The following is a 14,697-nucleotide window of genomic DNA, read 5'->3' as shown; positions in this document are numbered from 1 at the left end:
TGAAGACCATTGTATGCACTTTTATCTATTCTTAACTAAAGAACACTGTTTTTTTAGGGTAAAATAGGTCTAAAATCTTTCATCTCTTATTTCAAAATATAAACATGTAACTGACAGGCAGAGATAAAATTGCAAACGAAGTTGTTTGTTGGAGCCTTTTCGCATTATTTGTGCCAAAACGGCTGTAAGATACCTTTATTTTGAAAGTCACTGCCGGATGTTGTAAAATTTATTTTATGCGCCTTGTCAGCCGCTTAGTGGAGATGTCTGTCTGTATCAGGGGCTGGGTTTCTATTTTATCCAAGAAGAGGGGAAAATAATAGAGTTTCAAGCATGAAGAAAGAAATACATTGAGTGTACACTGACAAATGATGATTTAAAAACTTTCCAAAACTTACCATGGCTATAAGGGAGCTCAAGGTTTGCCTTTTAGGGGTAAGTGGTTGATGTTTTTGTTGATCCGTTTTGGGGGCAAATTCCTTTAGTCTGCTGCGAAACTGAAAAAGCCGACAACATGTTGATGTTAACAGCTGCTCGTTTACAACTTAATGGTAGAGTCGGTACTTTGTCAGTTCCGGTATTTTATTTAAAAGAACTCTTTGTCGTCTTCGTGAAATAAGTTGGGAATTTAACTAATATTAGTAGCTAGTAGTTGGCTTAAAACCAGCCTCATCGGTCGGCAGTCATTTTGAGTATGTCCTCTCGCATGTATTTTGTAGTTCTTAACAGATTAAGCTCTGCTGTGTAGTATAAATCTTTACTTTATAACGGCTCTGACAGTTTATCAGCCATTACGTCATCATCGGAGCCAGCGAGCCGTTAGATTTCTTGCTGCGTTAGCGAAACACGTCAGTCTGTCTTTATAAACGGTGACAGGGACGGCGAGAGCGCTTTGGACCGCAAACTGTCGCTTTATCGATGATGTTGAAGTCGGGAGCTGGGAACTTTTCAGAGCCTCATAAGGTTTTTAGGCCCTCGCATACCTCCTCAGGGCCCTGACATCCTCACTAAAATATTTTTTTGAGTCAGCCCAACCATACGCTGACCTTAACCCATCTTTTGTTACACCTCTGCATGCTTATAACAAGCGGGAGGAGCAGATTTTATGCACATTTAAAGTCACATAAAACCGTACAGGGGTGTTTATACGATTAAAAAAATGGGGTGCCACATTAGGAGACTAGGAAGTGGGTGGGTGGGGGGTCCTATTTTCTTCATCAGATGTGTTACATGAAAAGTGGGACTGCATGAGAGTTTAAATTATAGACAGACTCAAAGATTAATGTAGATACAATGAGTTGAGCATTATTACTGTTGACATGTCGGTCTTTTGGAATCAGAGGTAACAATTGAGAGGGGGGGTCTATCCAGATATCGGTAGTAATGATACCAGCACTGGTTTTGGTATCGATACTAGTGCGATAGAATTGATACTTAGTTTCTATGATCTAAATTCAGTATGTAGTCCATTGAACTGTATTAAATGACTTTTTGGGGAAAGGATAAAACAGACTTTAATGTCTATTTTATTTTTACCCTATAACCCATTTAAACAACAGAAGTCTTTTTGAGACAGGCACACTTGCGCCTTTTTTCCAATAGTACCAATTTGACTCAACTCTACTCATTTTCAGTTGTTTTCAATTACAACTGAGTACCACCTAAAAACCGAATTGAGTTGAGCCATGCTGAGCCCAGTAGGTGCTAGTGGGGCAAAAGGGCATTACGTTCCAGGTCTCCAAAAAACACAGTTTCAAGATACACAAAAAGCTGAAAGGTGTGTTTTATTGTGTTATCCAATTACTGTGGTCAATAAAATGTATTCAGAATTTGCAAATTGATGGTGATTCATCTCATAAGTCATGACACACCACTCTTCTCTACATAAGTTGATGTTATAAGTTAGAAGTATCGGTATTGGTAACAGCGATACTGGCCTTGTATTTACTTAAAATCTGCAGTATTGCACAACACTAATAAGAGGTGGCTCTCTCTGTGAACCACATGCTCATTTGGCTAACACCTTGTGATTGTGTTGGGCAATTAGTATATTCTGAAAAGTCAACTTACTAAATGGAGTCTGTAAGTAGGAAGTGAGTCTGTGATATCAGTAAAAAAATGTATACCGGTATTATCTCGGATGATGATGGACATGATATAGCCACTGTTTGCAAGGGAAAATGTGTATTCCCAGAGTGGTTGGTGAATAGTTCCCAGAGGTTGCTTGGCTGTTGCTACAGTAGGTGAAATCAGTCGCAAAGAGGACGCTGTGCACAAAAGCCTCTTTGTGATTGCTTTGGTGGCTAGCAGATTGTTGTGCTCACCTGGAGTTAGCATGGAAGATGCTGATTACAGCTGGAACCTTTTGCAACCACAAGAGTTGCCCCCTGCTGGCCCTTAGTAAGAATGCAGGTGAAGTATTCATTGTGAAAACCCTTAATAAGTAAAAGTGATTATAGTACAAAAGTTTTACCATCAAAATATATTTAAGAAATCTAAAGTGAAAGTACGTGTTACACAGAGTCATACACCGTGTGTTACTGGATAATTTCACGTTATCATTTTAATGACTTAAATACTGCTGTTGCATACTCTTGTATTTGCTATGGTTGTATAATCCAGTAGGTTCAATAGTGACCGCTCACTCTTTGTGTGCATGTCCTGTGACTGATTGATGTTTGCAGGACACTGGAGTTGGGAAATCCAGCATTGTTTGCCGATTTGTCCAGGATCATTTCGATCACAACATAAGTCCAACCATAGGGTGAGTGTTAATCAGCAGAAGGCTTAAGCAGCAGGAAACTAATCAATCGTGTTTGGACACAAAGCTGAAGTAAAGATGTACAGAAATGTACAGGGAGATTCAGCCAGTTAATCAGTAATTTGGCTGAATGAAACTATGCTCAAGCTCAAGTTAAGCTTGTGTTTTTTAGTGATCTCAATCCACATCATTTGTACTAATGGGTAGATTGATAATCCTATGAACTGTCTATAAGCTACAGAAGTTAAACCTAATTATAGAAGAACTGATTACTCAAGAGATAAAAATGAATGTACCTTATTTCATTTGGGTCTTTTATCTTAACTGAATACTTATATATACATATAAGGAATTGCATAAGACACTATTGTCAGACTGTTAAAACTTAACAGACTTTTATTACTATTTAATATTTCTTTAGTCCACAGTAAAATTGGGCGGATTGGTGATAGTCATAACCTCTGAGACAATGTAGAACATGTACAGCTCAGCCAAAAGGTCTCCTTCCTGTAAGGGAAACCTCAGCAGGTAACACATAGCTTATTCTAAACAAACTTTAGCAACTGAAATAAAGACAAACCCACGCGGGAGTCATCCTGCTTCAGCTCCACAACTCCAATAATTCTCATAAGGTGTTTTCATTTTATTACAAATATGTGATTTAATTACATTTTTGAAGTACAAATTTTAGTTAAGTGTTTGCAAGCTTTAATGCACAAATAGGGTACGAGTAGTGGTTGAAAACAGTGTAAAAAATGTAACTTATGGGAAAATGGGTTCAAATGAATAATTGCAAATCCACCTTCCAACTTCTGTAAGCCTGTGAAAAAACCTTGATTTTACTATGTCATTGCATCTGATTTTTTTTTTTTTTTAAAAAACCCTCACTTTGGAGTAACACTTTAAGGCAAAAAGATTGTAGAATTGTTTAAAAATTATAGTTTTCTTAGTACTTGGTGCAATAAACACTGAAATAAAGGAGGTTTTACATGCCTCTATAGCAACAAACATGCTGTCCCAAACATACTTGTTTTCAGTGTTCTTACTTTCCTGCTGACATGCACAGATTTTTTTTCCCTTTGTTTTTAAAGAGTGACCTAAAAAATAGCTGTTGTGAAATGCTTTAAATCATCCACAGAGCGTCATTCCTGACCAAGACAGTGCCATGTGGAAATGAGCTACACAAATTTCTAATCTGGGATACAGCTGGGCAGGAACGGGTAAGTGTACGCAACAGAAACTCCGCATGGACTCGCTGTTAGCTTTAAGTTAACACATGTGATGTTGATTTTCCATTAAACTTTGCATCAGAAAGCTGGTACTCGTGATAGGTAGATATTTATAGGTTATGAAACAGGATGCTTGACACAAGAGTTCAAAGGTCATGAGACATCACGGTGATTAATTTGATGGCTAAGAGGGGGAGGTGGGTTATAGCTGAAGCTTGCCAAACCTGCTTACTGCATGGAAAAAACTAACACGAGCATTTCCTGCTTATGTGTGAAAAAAGTATGCTGGGACTTCTGCTGTGAGCGTTCTATTATTACATTTGACCGACTGATCTTGTGTGATCAGTGGTGCTGATTGTAAACATCTGTGAACAATACAACTGTGGACACTCTTGAAATATTGATGTCACTGTAGTGTAGTGTTATCATCATGACTGTGAGCTTGCTGATTAAACCTGTGACGTCTGAGTAATTAATATAATTTCAAAAACATGCCATAATATTTTTTTCTACATTTATTATCATTCAAACACCATCTGCTTGTTTAAACACACGCTTCCCTTACCTGACATTTTTGGGGTTTTAGATACCAAATATAATTGAACATGTCAGTGTTTCTCAAACTTTTCAAAACGAGTACCACCTCATAAAATATATGGCTCTTAGAATACCACCCTTATGACCAACATTAAAGTACAATAGTATACGCCTATTTAACACCATATAGTTTACATGAGACAATTTTATTTCTTATATGAATGTTATTTATTTTAACTGTCATAAACAGGATGTGACAAGTGATAATAATAACAAAGGTACTGCATTAAAACATTCACAGCAGGTGGGATATCTGATTGATGACCACAGTTTGAGAACCACTGGAATATGTTATTTGAAGGCACTGATAATGTTTTTAAACTGAAAAGGGTTTTATAAAATAAACTTCTGCAAGCCATAAATGTAATGAATTTTTTAAAACGGAAATGATGCACTCATTTGATTTCTTATTTAATTGGCCACACATTGTCTACTTTATTAAAATACATACGAGCGATCGTGGCTCAAGAGTTGGGCGTTTGCCTTGTAATCGGAAGGTTGCTGGTTCGAGCCCCGGCTTGGACAGTCTCGGTCGTTGTGTCCTTGCGCAAGACACTTCACCCGTTGCCTACTGGTGGTGGTCAGAGGGCCCGGTGGCGCCAGTGTCCGGCATCCTCGCCTCTGTCAGTGCGCCCCAGGGTGGCTGTGGCTACAATGTAGCTTGAAATCACCAGTGTTTGAATGGGTGGATGACTGGATGTGTAAAGTGCTCTATACAAATACAGGCCATTTACCATTCTACCGATTGACTTTTTTTTTTTATGATTGTTGAGTTAACTAAACTGCTGCAACTTTGAGATGAATTGTATCTTCTCTTCTCATTGGCAGTGGATATATAGTTGTACTGATGATAGTTGCTGAGCAATGTGTCTGTGCAGAGGAGAAGAAAAGCTGCGCAAGCTTAAGGGAATGGTGCCGGTTTTAACTGATAAGAGAAACCAACAGTAACTTCAGTACAAAATAGAAATAATTTTGATACAGATGCCATACATTGGTATAGGAAATGTAAAAGAATATAACCTGAGTGTGATATTTATTCTTAAATTGACATTCGTTTTTGGATTCACTGTTTATAAATGATCTCAAAGTTTGGCACGTGTTGGTACATTATTAGCCGATGCGTTCACTCATCGTTTATCTGCAGTAGGCTAACATTTAGTGAGGTGATTTTTACATTCAGCATTTCTTTACAAGCTACCACAGTTTGTCAAGTCAAAGTGAAGGTAACTGCTAAAAGTTAGAAAGGCCTGGGGACTTGAGGAAGTAACTGTTTCCATAAACTCATCATGTAAGAATGTATGGGCATAGTACTCTGCCAGGCTTTTATAAGCTTTTTTTCCCCCTTATTAATCATAGACTGAGCACTTTGGATCATATTTATGTGTGATATACCAAAAAATGAAATCAATCATGCTAACTAATATAAATGTGTCGTCTTTTTTTAGTTTCACTCGTTAGCTCCTATGTACTACAGAGGATCGGCTGCTGCTGTCATTGTCTATGACATTACTAAACTGGTAAGTGTAACAGCAAGTTTACTATTGCTAAACTGGTTAAAGTGTCAGGGCTGTTAGCTCCCTGGAAAAAATGAAAAACATCAGTAACAGCTGTCCTGAACATTTGTAAGTGAAGAATTTTTGCTACTTTTCCATCACTGTGAGATGCTGTGTTTCATGACCTACAAATGTCATTCTTTCCTGGTTTGTTAATGGAAACTCGTCTGGGAAAAAAAAAGCAATGAATATATGACAGGAGACGGAAAAAAACTGCTGGGCATATTCTCATAAACGATCTATCCCAGGATTGACCCCAATTTCTTCTTGTTGTCCAGGATTCGTTCCAGACGCTGAAGAAATGGGTGAAGGAGCTGAAGGAACACGGTCCAGAAGACATTGTAGTAGCTATAGCAGGGAATAAGAATGATTTAGGAGACATCAGGTGGGCTTCTTTTTTTCATCTCTCTTTTTTTTTATATTTGTAGTTTTTATTGGTGATCTTGTACAGAAGGAACTTTACAACATACATGGGGACAAAGATCAGATAGCCATATACATTGTTGGTCAACATATCCAACAGAATTTCAATTTCTCAAAACTGTAGGAAGATGTAAGTAATAGTTCCCAGTTGTATTTCTCTAACTGGAGGCAGTTGATCCAATCTTGGTGTGATGTCCACCTTATAGTTGCTTACCTAGGTAAGGAGAGTCACTTAAATAAAATCGCTTCTCAGCTCTTTAATGTACTGGGTCCATCTGGAACAGAGTTTGTTGAATTTGTCTCTTTGAAGCTGCAATTTTTCATCTCTTTTGTTGCAAATATGTTTAAAAAAAGTTTCTAAAGACACTGTTAGACTGAGTTAACAAACAAATGTGAAAATGGAAATAATTTACCTCAAAAGGGGTCCAAAGTTGAGGGATTTTCACAGTGAGCAAACTGCAGAGAAGAAGTACAAAGTATTGTGTTGCAAGTCTTTAAGAGTGAAACAGGACAACTGTTAACTTAATCCGGGCAGAGATCTGAATCATCGTCTAGCCACGTCCTGTCATACCACACTGAAGTAAGGTGGTTAAGCCAAGGACTTGTGCATTTCTTGAATTTACAACCACTGGGGTTCTTTGTACTGACAGCAGACTGATCTCTGAGGCTCTTCGTCACATGTTCTGTCAATGAATAGCTCGTTAATTGTGGTCGTTTTCAGAAAGTACTTCTATTTTTGTTTTATTGCCTGACAGACTTGAGACCAAACTAAAATATATATGTGGCCTATGAACTAAAATAATTTTGACACCCCTGTTATTGGAGGTCTGTGGCATCACTTCAAAGGTCTTATTTGTTCCAAAGCAGCAACATGACCTTTCTCTTTATGTTTAGTGATGAAGAAGTTGTGTTATTATTCACTCTGGTCCCAATTATAAGTCTTCTTTTATTGTATCCCTTCCTTCAACAATATATGTGCAGTAAAGTCACACAATACTGTGCAAAGGTGTGGAGTCGCCACTTTATTTCTGTACATTTTGTACGTTCTTGTACCTGACTATTTTCAGTGGACTGACTTTGTTGAGCCACTGACCTATGAAACAGTCAAGTTTAAAAAGTCCTTTTTTAAGTGTTGCCTTCACATTACAGACAACTTAGCAAATAAACAATTTTCAGTTGTATCTGTAGACATTTTGTTACTGGCAGCCTGTCACAAATATACATCTTTTGTTAACATTTTTAGTTGAATTCATGAGAGATTGCAAAGATAACACAATTTGACAGGCATAAAATGGCATTTCTACCCCAACAAACTGATTCCCAAAGTGTTATAAGCTGAAACCCCGATATATTTTGGCACGGTGTGCAGTTTGTCCTTAAAAAAAATGGAGGAAACTGCACAATCAGAGGTGAGAAGAAGTGTCAGGCCTGAAAAAAAAAAACATGTCTACATCCAGTTAGAAACTCAACTGGTGAAAGTGACTAATTAAAATGCAGATTTTCCATCTGAACTGTTCATCTTTTTTACAGGGAAGTTCCTATGAAGGAAGCTAAGGAGTTTGCTGAATCAATTGCGGCTATTTTCATTGAGACGAGTGCCCGAAATGCTGTCAATGTTGAGGAGCTCTTTCAGAAAATCAGTAGGTTTTGTGGCTTTTTGTTTTCTCCATCAGAAGTACTAGTGTGTCCTGTCTTGTGCTTGATTTAGAGTGGCCTAAGCAGCCTGCTGCACCTCCCCAGAAAAATAACTACACTTTTAGAGCGGATCAGCTCTAAAATCTTCTCTCTTGTCTGCATTTCAGTGAAAGTAACTGTTGGTCATGTTAAACACTAGTCTATGTTAATACCCTAGTGAACTCCAGCTTCCTCTCATAGTCCAAAAACGGATTTGTTAGGTCAACGAATCTAGATTGGCTACAGGCCCTGTGATTGAGGGTGTCCTGTCTAGGATGTACCTGGCAACTTGCAGTATGACAGCTAGAATAGACCCTGAAGTGGATGATCAGTTAACAAAGTGGATAAATGTGACAAGAGACAGTTTTTTTTTAATGTATCTTTTGTTTGTGCTCAGAATGGAAGCAGAAAAAAATCTCTGACTTTAATTATTCAGTTCCAAATAAACCTGGACTCTACATTACCCTGGAGCCTGCAACACAGCATGACTCCAAATGATGATATGAAACATGCAGTTTGTAATGCACATTTTCTGTTTTAATTGCATTAAGGTTCTGCCATAATGTGGGGGATACATTTTAAATCAAATATAACACAGTGAAAGTTTTATTTTTATTCCGGCTAATTGATGCTGGGATGTTTTGGTTCAACGCTGTGTATCCTAAGCTAAGCAAACTCCTTTCTTTCATGTGGTCATCAAAAAAACTGCTCTGCCTTAATTTTAGTAGTAGTGAAGCAATGCCAAATACAACTCAGCTAAATTTATAAAACTCTTTGTATGCTTAAGATGACTAAATCTGATGTGGAATCTCTTTAAATGTCTGTATTTTTAGGTAAACAAATTCCACCCCTGGAAAATTCTGAGGTGGACAGCAATGATTCCTTTAAACTCACACGACAGCCTGCTCCATCCACCAGGAGGTGCTGCTAGTACCAGCAGCGGCTGATAAGATTACTTCCTTCCGCACTAAGGACCCACCAGCACAGCAATCCACACGGCGTCTTACCCTAGTGACAGCACAGTGAGCAGACTGAAGTTGGCCTGCACGTGTGGTTGATTGCAACATGAAACAGAAAAACCTGCCAGCAGTATTATATGCGTCAATCCACCAGTTTTAACATGCATGTTTATTTAATTTATTCCTAGCAGTTTCAGATCTGCTGAAGTCATGAAGCAGAAAGCCTTCAGTTTGTCCCCCTCAGGTGGTGTTCTGGCTGAACTACTGTGTGGTGTGATACATACAGAAGCTCATTCTAAATTTCAACTCATTTTATACTCTGACTTTAAAATTGAGCACAAATTAAAAACAAGCGGAGCTGACGTGTTTTCTAAAGACAGGAATTTAATAGTTGTTTTCATCACTCTCCTTCTCTGTAGACTATTATAGCACTGTGGCTCTTAAACACATTGAAATTCTTAATATCAATTTTTAGCAAGTCTAACTCCTCCACCCATGAAGCATTTGTGCACATGTGCCACATTTAAGTAAGAGGTCGTTAAGAACAAACTCAGACGAGCATTTATCTCTGTAGCTCAAATGCGACAGGTTTACATTCCTCACGTGTTTTTCACGCACATTTGCTTTAGAAAGATTTTAACTGTAGTGCTGCAGTGGGAACAGCTTGAATCACAATTACAGCATGACACTCCCGGCTGAAACACTGTGACCAATGCTAGAACTGTTTACATAGTGATTTGTTAAAGATGTTTTCTACGTGCTGAAGTGTATTGAGATTTCATTGCAGGGAACGACTGTATACAGCTGCCAGTCGTGTTTTTGTTTTTTCATGCATTTTACCTGTAAAAGGGGTCACTTTTGTATTGTTGATAAGAGACAAGAACTGCATCTATTTGACTTTAAACATGTGTGCAGCTGTTATATTGCATATACTAACCAAACTCTAAAAGAACTGTGGGAGCGCAGCCCTAACCGTTTAAACCGTTCATCATGCAGCACTTTGCATATTTACACAGTATCAGCTGGGAGTTGCTTTAATAGTAAAAATGTTAACTATTGCAGTTCTCCTTAACTTCAGCATACAGGAGAAATTATTTGAAGGAACATGAAAATTAATTACAATACTGACCAATTAGTTTTGCATTGTCATAGCTTACATTTGTAGTTTACATTTGTACTTGAGTTACTTATTTACATTATAACGTGTACAGTTTTTATCAACAGGTATGATGGGATAATAGAATCAAATGTTGACTTTGTAATGCCATAAATATAATGATATTTACCGCCCTATATATGGGAAAATATACCAGCCTTCATTCAGAAATCTTCTAGTCTGTGTGGCCTTGCTTATCTGAAAAACATACGGTGCATACCTTTAGGTATATGACGCAGTTTTTTAGCTCAGAGGTTAATTTGGAGCAAATGTGCGGCATGGGACTACAATCTTCCACTAAAATGCACCACTCAGTAATTGGCTTAAGATGAAAACTGAAATGAACTTAAGAGCTTCTTAGTACCAGATATAAACAAAGTTATATCAGCTGGAAGAGTTATGATTGAAAACAACCTTCATACAATGTAGACTGGATTTCTCAGTGCGCATTGTTTGGACCCCCTTTTGTGTGTTGAGATGGCGACACAAGTGCCTTTTGTATGTTTTTCTAAACAAAATGTATGACATGGCTAAAATGTGCATACTGTTAGAATTAATTACTCATGTCTGACCAAATATATACATAACACTGCCATTCCTTTACAGTCACACTCATACTGTATGCTGCAGTCATGCTTCTCTGTTTACTCTATAGACCAGATTAACATCTGTATATTAATCAATGTAATAAAGAAGTAAAGATTCAATTTCTCTTCAAATTTTACTCTTTCCAATAATGAAATACTGAAGTGTCATCAAAGATCTCAAACACCGTCAAAGGATTACAAACTAAGCTGATGTCTGTACAGTTTCTCAGTCATCCAGTAGTCTAGAGAGCTTGAAAACAAAGAGGCAACTGAACTGATGATATTTGATCTATCAATCATCCAAGAGTCTTCTTCAGCTGTAAAAGTAAAAGGGGGTGAATCCCGCTTGCTGTCAAAGAAACTGGAGAATTTTAGCCAACAAGCTTGACATCCCAGAACACTTCAGACCCAGCGACACACTTGACAAAAGCTGGTTCATGCCAAAGACAAAACTCCCAAACACATGCTAAGTATCATAGTGTTCTCACTGGAGAAAACAAACAGCTATTCCATAAATGCATGGCACAGCGTAGAAGAGCCACCTTGACAGGACAAGACTGAGCTACACATCTGCATCTAAAGGATAAAGGCCACTCTTTGAAGGATGCCAGAGTTCAAACTTTAGACTGAGAAGACAAACGGTTTGAAAGAGGAGTAAAACAGGCCATCTGTCCACTGATGTGGATCGTCTTTGAACAGTGGCTTATGACACCAATGAGGTCTCGCAGTACTTTCACTTTTAACCACCCTTAAGGTGTTGGTAATGACCCATACCTTTCATTTTTAGAACCGAACAAGCCTCTTTTCTCAAGATCTCTATTAAGTTTTGATAATAGGTAAATGAGTGAGAAAGATGCAGTCACTAAAAGAGGGTTGTATCATGACATTAACATCTTGACATTGTGAAAACACTCTATGCAGCCTCATTTAAACCACCTTATACTGGAGTCCTATGGAAATGACTGAACATGATACTGGTAGGGAAGGTATATTATGGAAGAACAAATGTCTGGCTTTCACCTAAAAAACCCGATATCACTATAGAACAACCTTTTATCTTTAACAGCAAGAAATGATCATTATTTCTGAACATGCACAAGCGTGACACTCTGAACTGCTTTAAACACCTCAAATCACATGTAGACTGCGTCCTATTCAGTACAGCTTACTGATAACAGATACTCTGCTGATCAGTACGGCAGAACATCTTCATCACCTCATCATGACGAGAGCAGATGTTCTCCTGGAGCTTCTTGGAGGGCTCCACCAGCTTGTGTTTCTTGAATGTAGGTGAATCATAATGAGTCTGAAGGTGTTTCTCACAGTAAGATGCCAGACAGACTAAACAGGACTTGAAGGCTTTCATTTTTCTTCCAGTGCAGCCATCACAGGCCACATCTTCAGGTCCAACATAGCAGTGATCAGCAGGAGCAGCTTGGAGTCCAGTCTTCTTCATACTTTATTAATCCTTCAGGATTAATAAAGTATTCTGATTTACTTTATTAAATCAGAATTCAAGGGCTTACGCTCTTGAATTTATTCAGTATTTGTTGTTTAGGTTGTCTTGGTTAGTATTTGGTCCCGTTCATGTCTTTGTCTCGTGTCTTCTCTCGTCCCTTGCTCTCTGTCCTTTTTGCTCTGCTGCAAACAGAAGCAGAGAAAACTGGAGCTTCTGGTCTTGGCCAGATCTCTTTTGAAAAAGACATTTTAAAGTCAATGAGACTTTTTACCAGATAAATAAATAAAGAATATAAAAGTCTTCTACTTTATGATGGAAATGTTCTTTCTGGCTCAAAATGACATCATTTATCTGAATCTGTAGAAGAAGAAACAATCTCGGAAAGTCACTTTACTCTGTGTCTCACTGGATGTTCAACGTTTTTAACAAAAGAGAAAAAGAGAAGCATTCTTTGATTTTAGTCTGTTAGCCCACAAGCTGAGTTTTTATCAGAGTCCTGCATGAGTCAGTGTTATTTCACTGACACATCACAGTTTTACACACCTGTTCTGTATGACTTTGTCTCAGGTTTGCGGTGATATCCAGCACTCTGAGCTGATGGCAGATCTGGTCAGTCCACAGTAGCTTCAACCACTAAATTATCTCTAACACATCACCAAACCAAAGTCTTCCTGCTAAGAGTACATCAAAGGTGAAAAGCGAGCCTAGAATGTCATCATTTCTGCTCTCCTCTTTCTTCTTCTTCTACTTCTGGACCGCACACATCTGTCGCTGCCCTACTCAGGTCGATCTAATGAAAATCAGCCAGAAATAATAATCAGAAATCCAAATGTAGAATTTATAGTTCCCCATTGATGCAATTTGGTTATTAAATTTAAGAAGTCCTAAATTCCCATAAAAGCGATGGATCGCAGTTGTCAATGGTCTCTAAGAGAGCAAGCCTCAGATATTAATAGTTCACAATGAGTACACACACTGCACAAAATCGCTGGATTCCTCGCAAATAGCATCTTAAATTCCCCTTTTTAGCATTCCCCTTTTCATCTACGCTCACATGATGGCCCAAAATGTGTTAAGTTTCATCTCTCGAATAAAAAAAGTTTTTCTTTTTTAGAAAGAGTTCTCCTCAACCAGTTGGTGTTTTTCTGCACTGACTTCAGTATTAACTAAAAAAGAAACAGCTGCAGGAAGATTTTCAAACTAGTTAGGTTAGTTGGCAGTAGGTCACCAGTCTGCGTTCAAGCAGCACTGCCTTAAAAACAGTCATGATTCTGTCATGGAAATCACTACGTGGGCTCAGGAACACTTCCAGAAATCACTGTCTGTGTCTGGGAATTAATGCTTGTGTAACTGGGAGCTCGCACACCTTTTTCCAGGTGGAAAAGCAATCATCACTGCTGAAAGGTATATACACTTTTTAGAGCAACATAAAGCTCCCATCCAGATGACGTCCTCTTTCAGGGAAAGCTTTGCATATTTCAGACTATGCTAATCTGATTACTGCCTTAGTAGGAGAAAAGTCCAGGTGCTGACCTGGCCTGCCTGTATATCAGACTTTTCACCAATGAAAAGCATTATAAGCATGATGAAATGAAAAGTAAAAACAAAGAAGAAGACCTGGAATTTTTGAGCAGCTAGAGTCATATATCAGACACGAACCAGACGACATTCATCTCTCAAAAGTCCTACAACTGGTCTCCAAATTTTTCCCAGAGGGATACAACTGTTGTTAAAAGTAGTGGTTAAAATCATGGTTTTATAAGATCTCCAAATCTAAAATAGTCTAATGAAATTTTGCATTGATGGAAAAAAATCACTTCTGTGAAAATAAGATAATACTAAGGGCCTATAGTCCCTTAGTATCTGTATACTCAGTATACTGTTATCAGTATACTGAGTATACAGATACTAAGGGCCTATAGTCCCTTAGTATCTGTATACTCAGTATACTGTTATCAGTATACTGATTAAGTAATCTGTGGTTTAGTTTGATTGCACACATTGATTACGTCGTAAACAAACATCTTTAAAGGGTGACCACTCCGGTACTGTTACCAGGGCAACATGTGACCCGTGCTACACACCAACCTCAACATGCCCTTTAAACCACAAACAACACTTACATTTACGTTACATGTACGTTCACTAATACTTCTAACAGGTTTAACTAGACTACTGCAGAGTGAATTTACTGCGTTAATGTGCATGTATACACCGCAGACATGCGATTATCATACGTCCCTGATTAAAATTCTCGATTAAATCAATAAAGCACAATTTAACTTGGTTCTGGATTTTA

The 14,697-nt window shown here is 38.0% G+C and overlaps 1 protein-coding gene across 1 annotated transcript; it reads left to right on the top strand.

The window, feature by feature from the left end:
• The first annotated feature begins 253 nt into the window (after positions 1-253).
• Positions 254-11,059, top strand: rab31 (RAB31, member RAS oncogene family). Its single transcript, XM_080906671.1, has 7 exons — positions 254-435; positions 2,685-2,764; positions 3,900-3,981; positions 6,033-6,104; positions 6,419-6,525; positions 8,094-8,203; positions 9,071-11,059. The coding sequence occupies exons 1-7, from the start codon at positions 400-402 to the stop codon at positions 9,166-9,168; spliced, it is 585 nt and encodes a 194-aa protein (XP_080762797.1). The 5' UTR covers positions 254-399; the 3' UTR covers positions 9,169-11,059.
• The last annotated feature ends 3,638 nt before the right edge of the window (positions 11,060-14,697 follow it).

This window comes from Rhamphochromis sp. 'chilingali' (genome assembly GCF_963969265.1).
Source record: "Rhamphochromis sp. 'chilingali' genome assembly, chromosome: 16".
In the NCBI taxonomy this organism is placed as follows: domain Eukaryota; kingdom Metazoa; phylum Chordata; class Actinopteri; order Cichliformes; family Cichlidae; genus Rhamphochromis; species Rhamphochromis sp. 'chilingali'.
The sequence above is the reverse complement of the archived record's forward strand: the minus strand, read 5'-3'. Positions and strand labels throughout refer to the sequence as shown.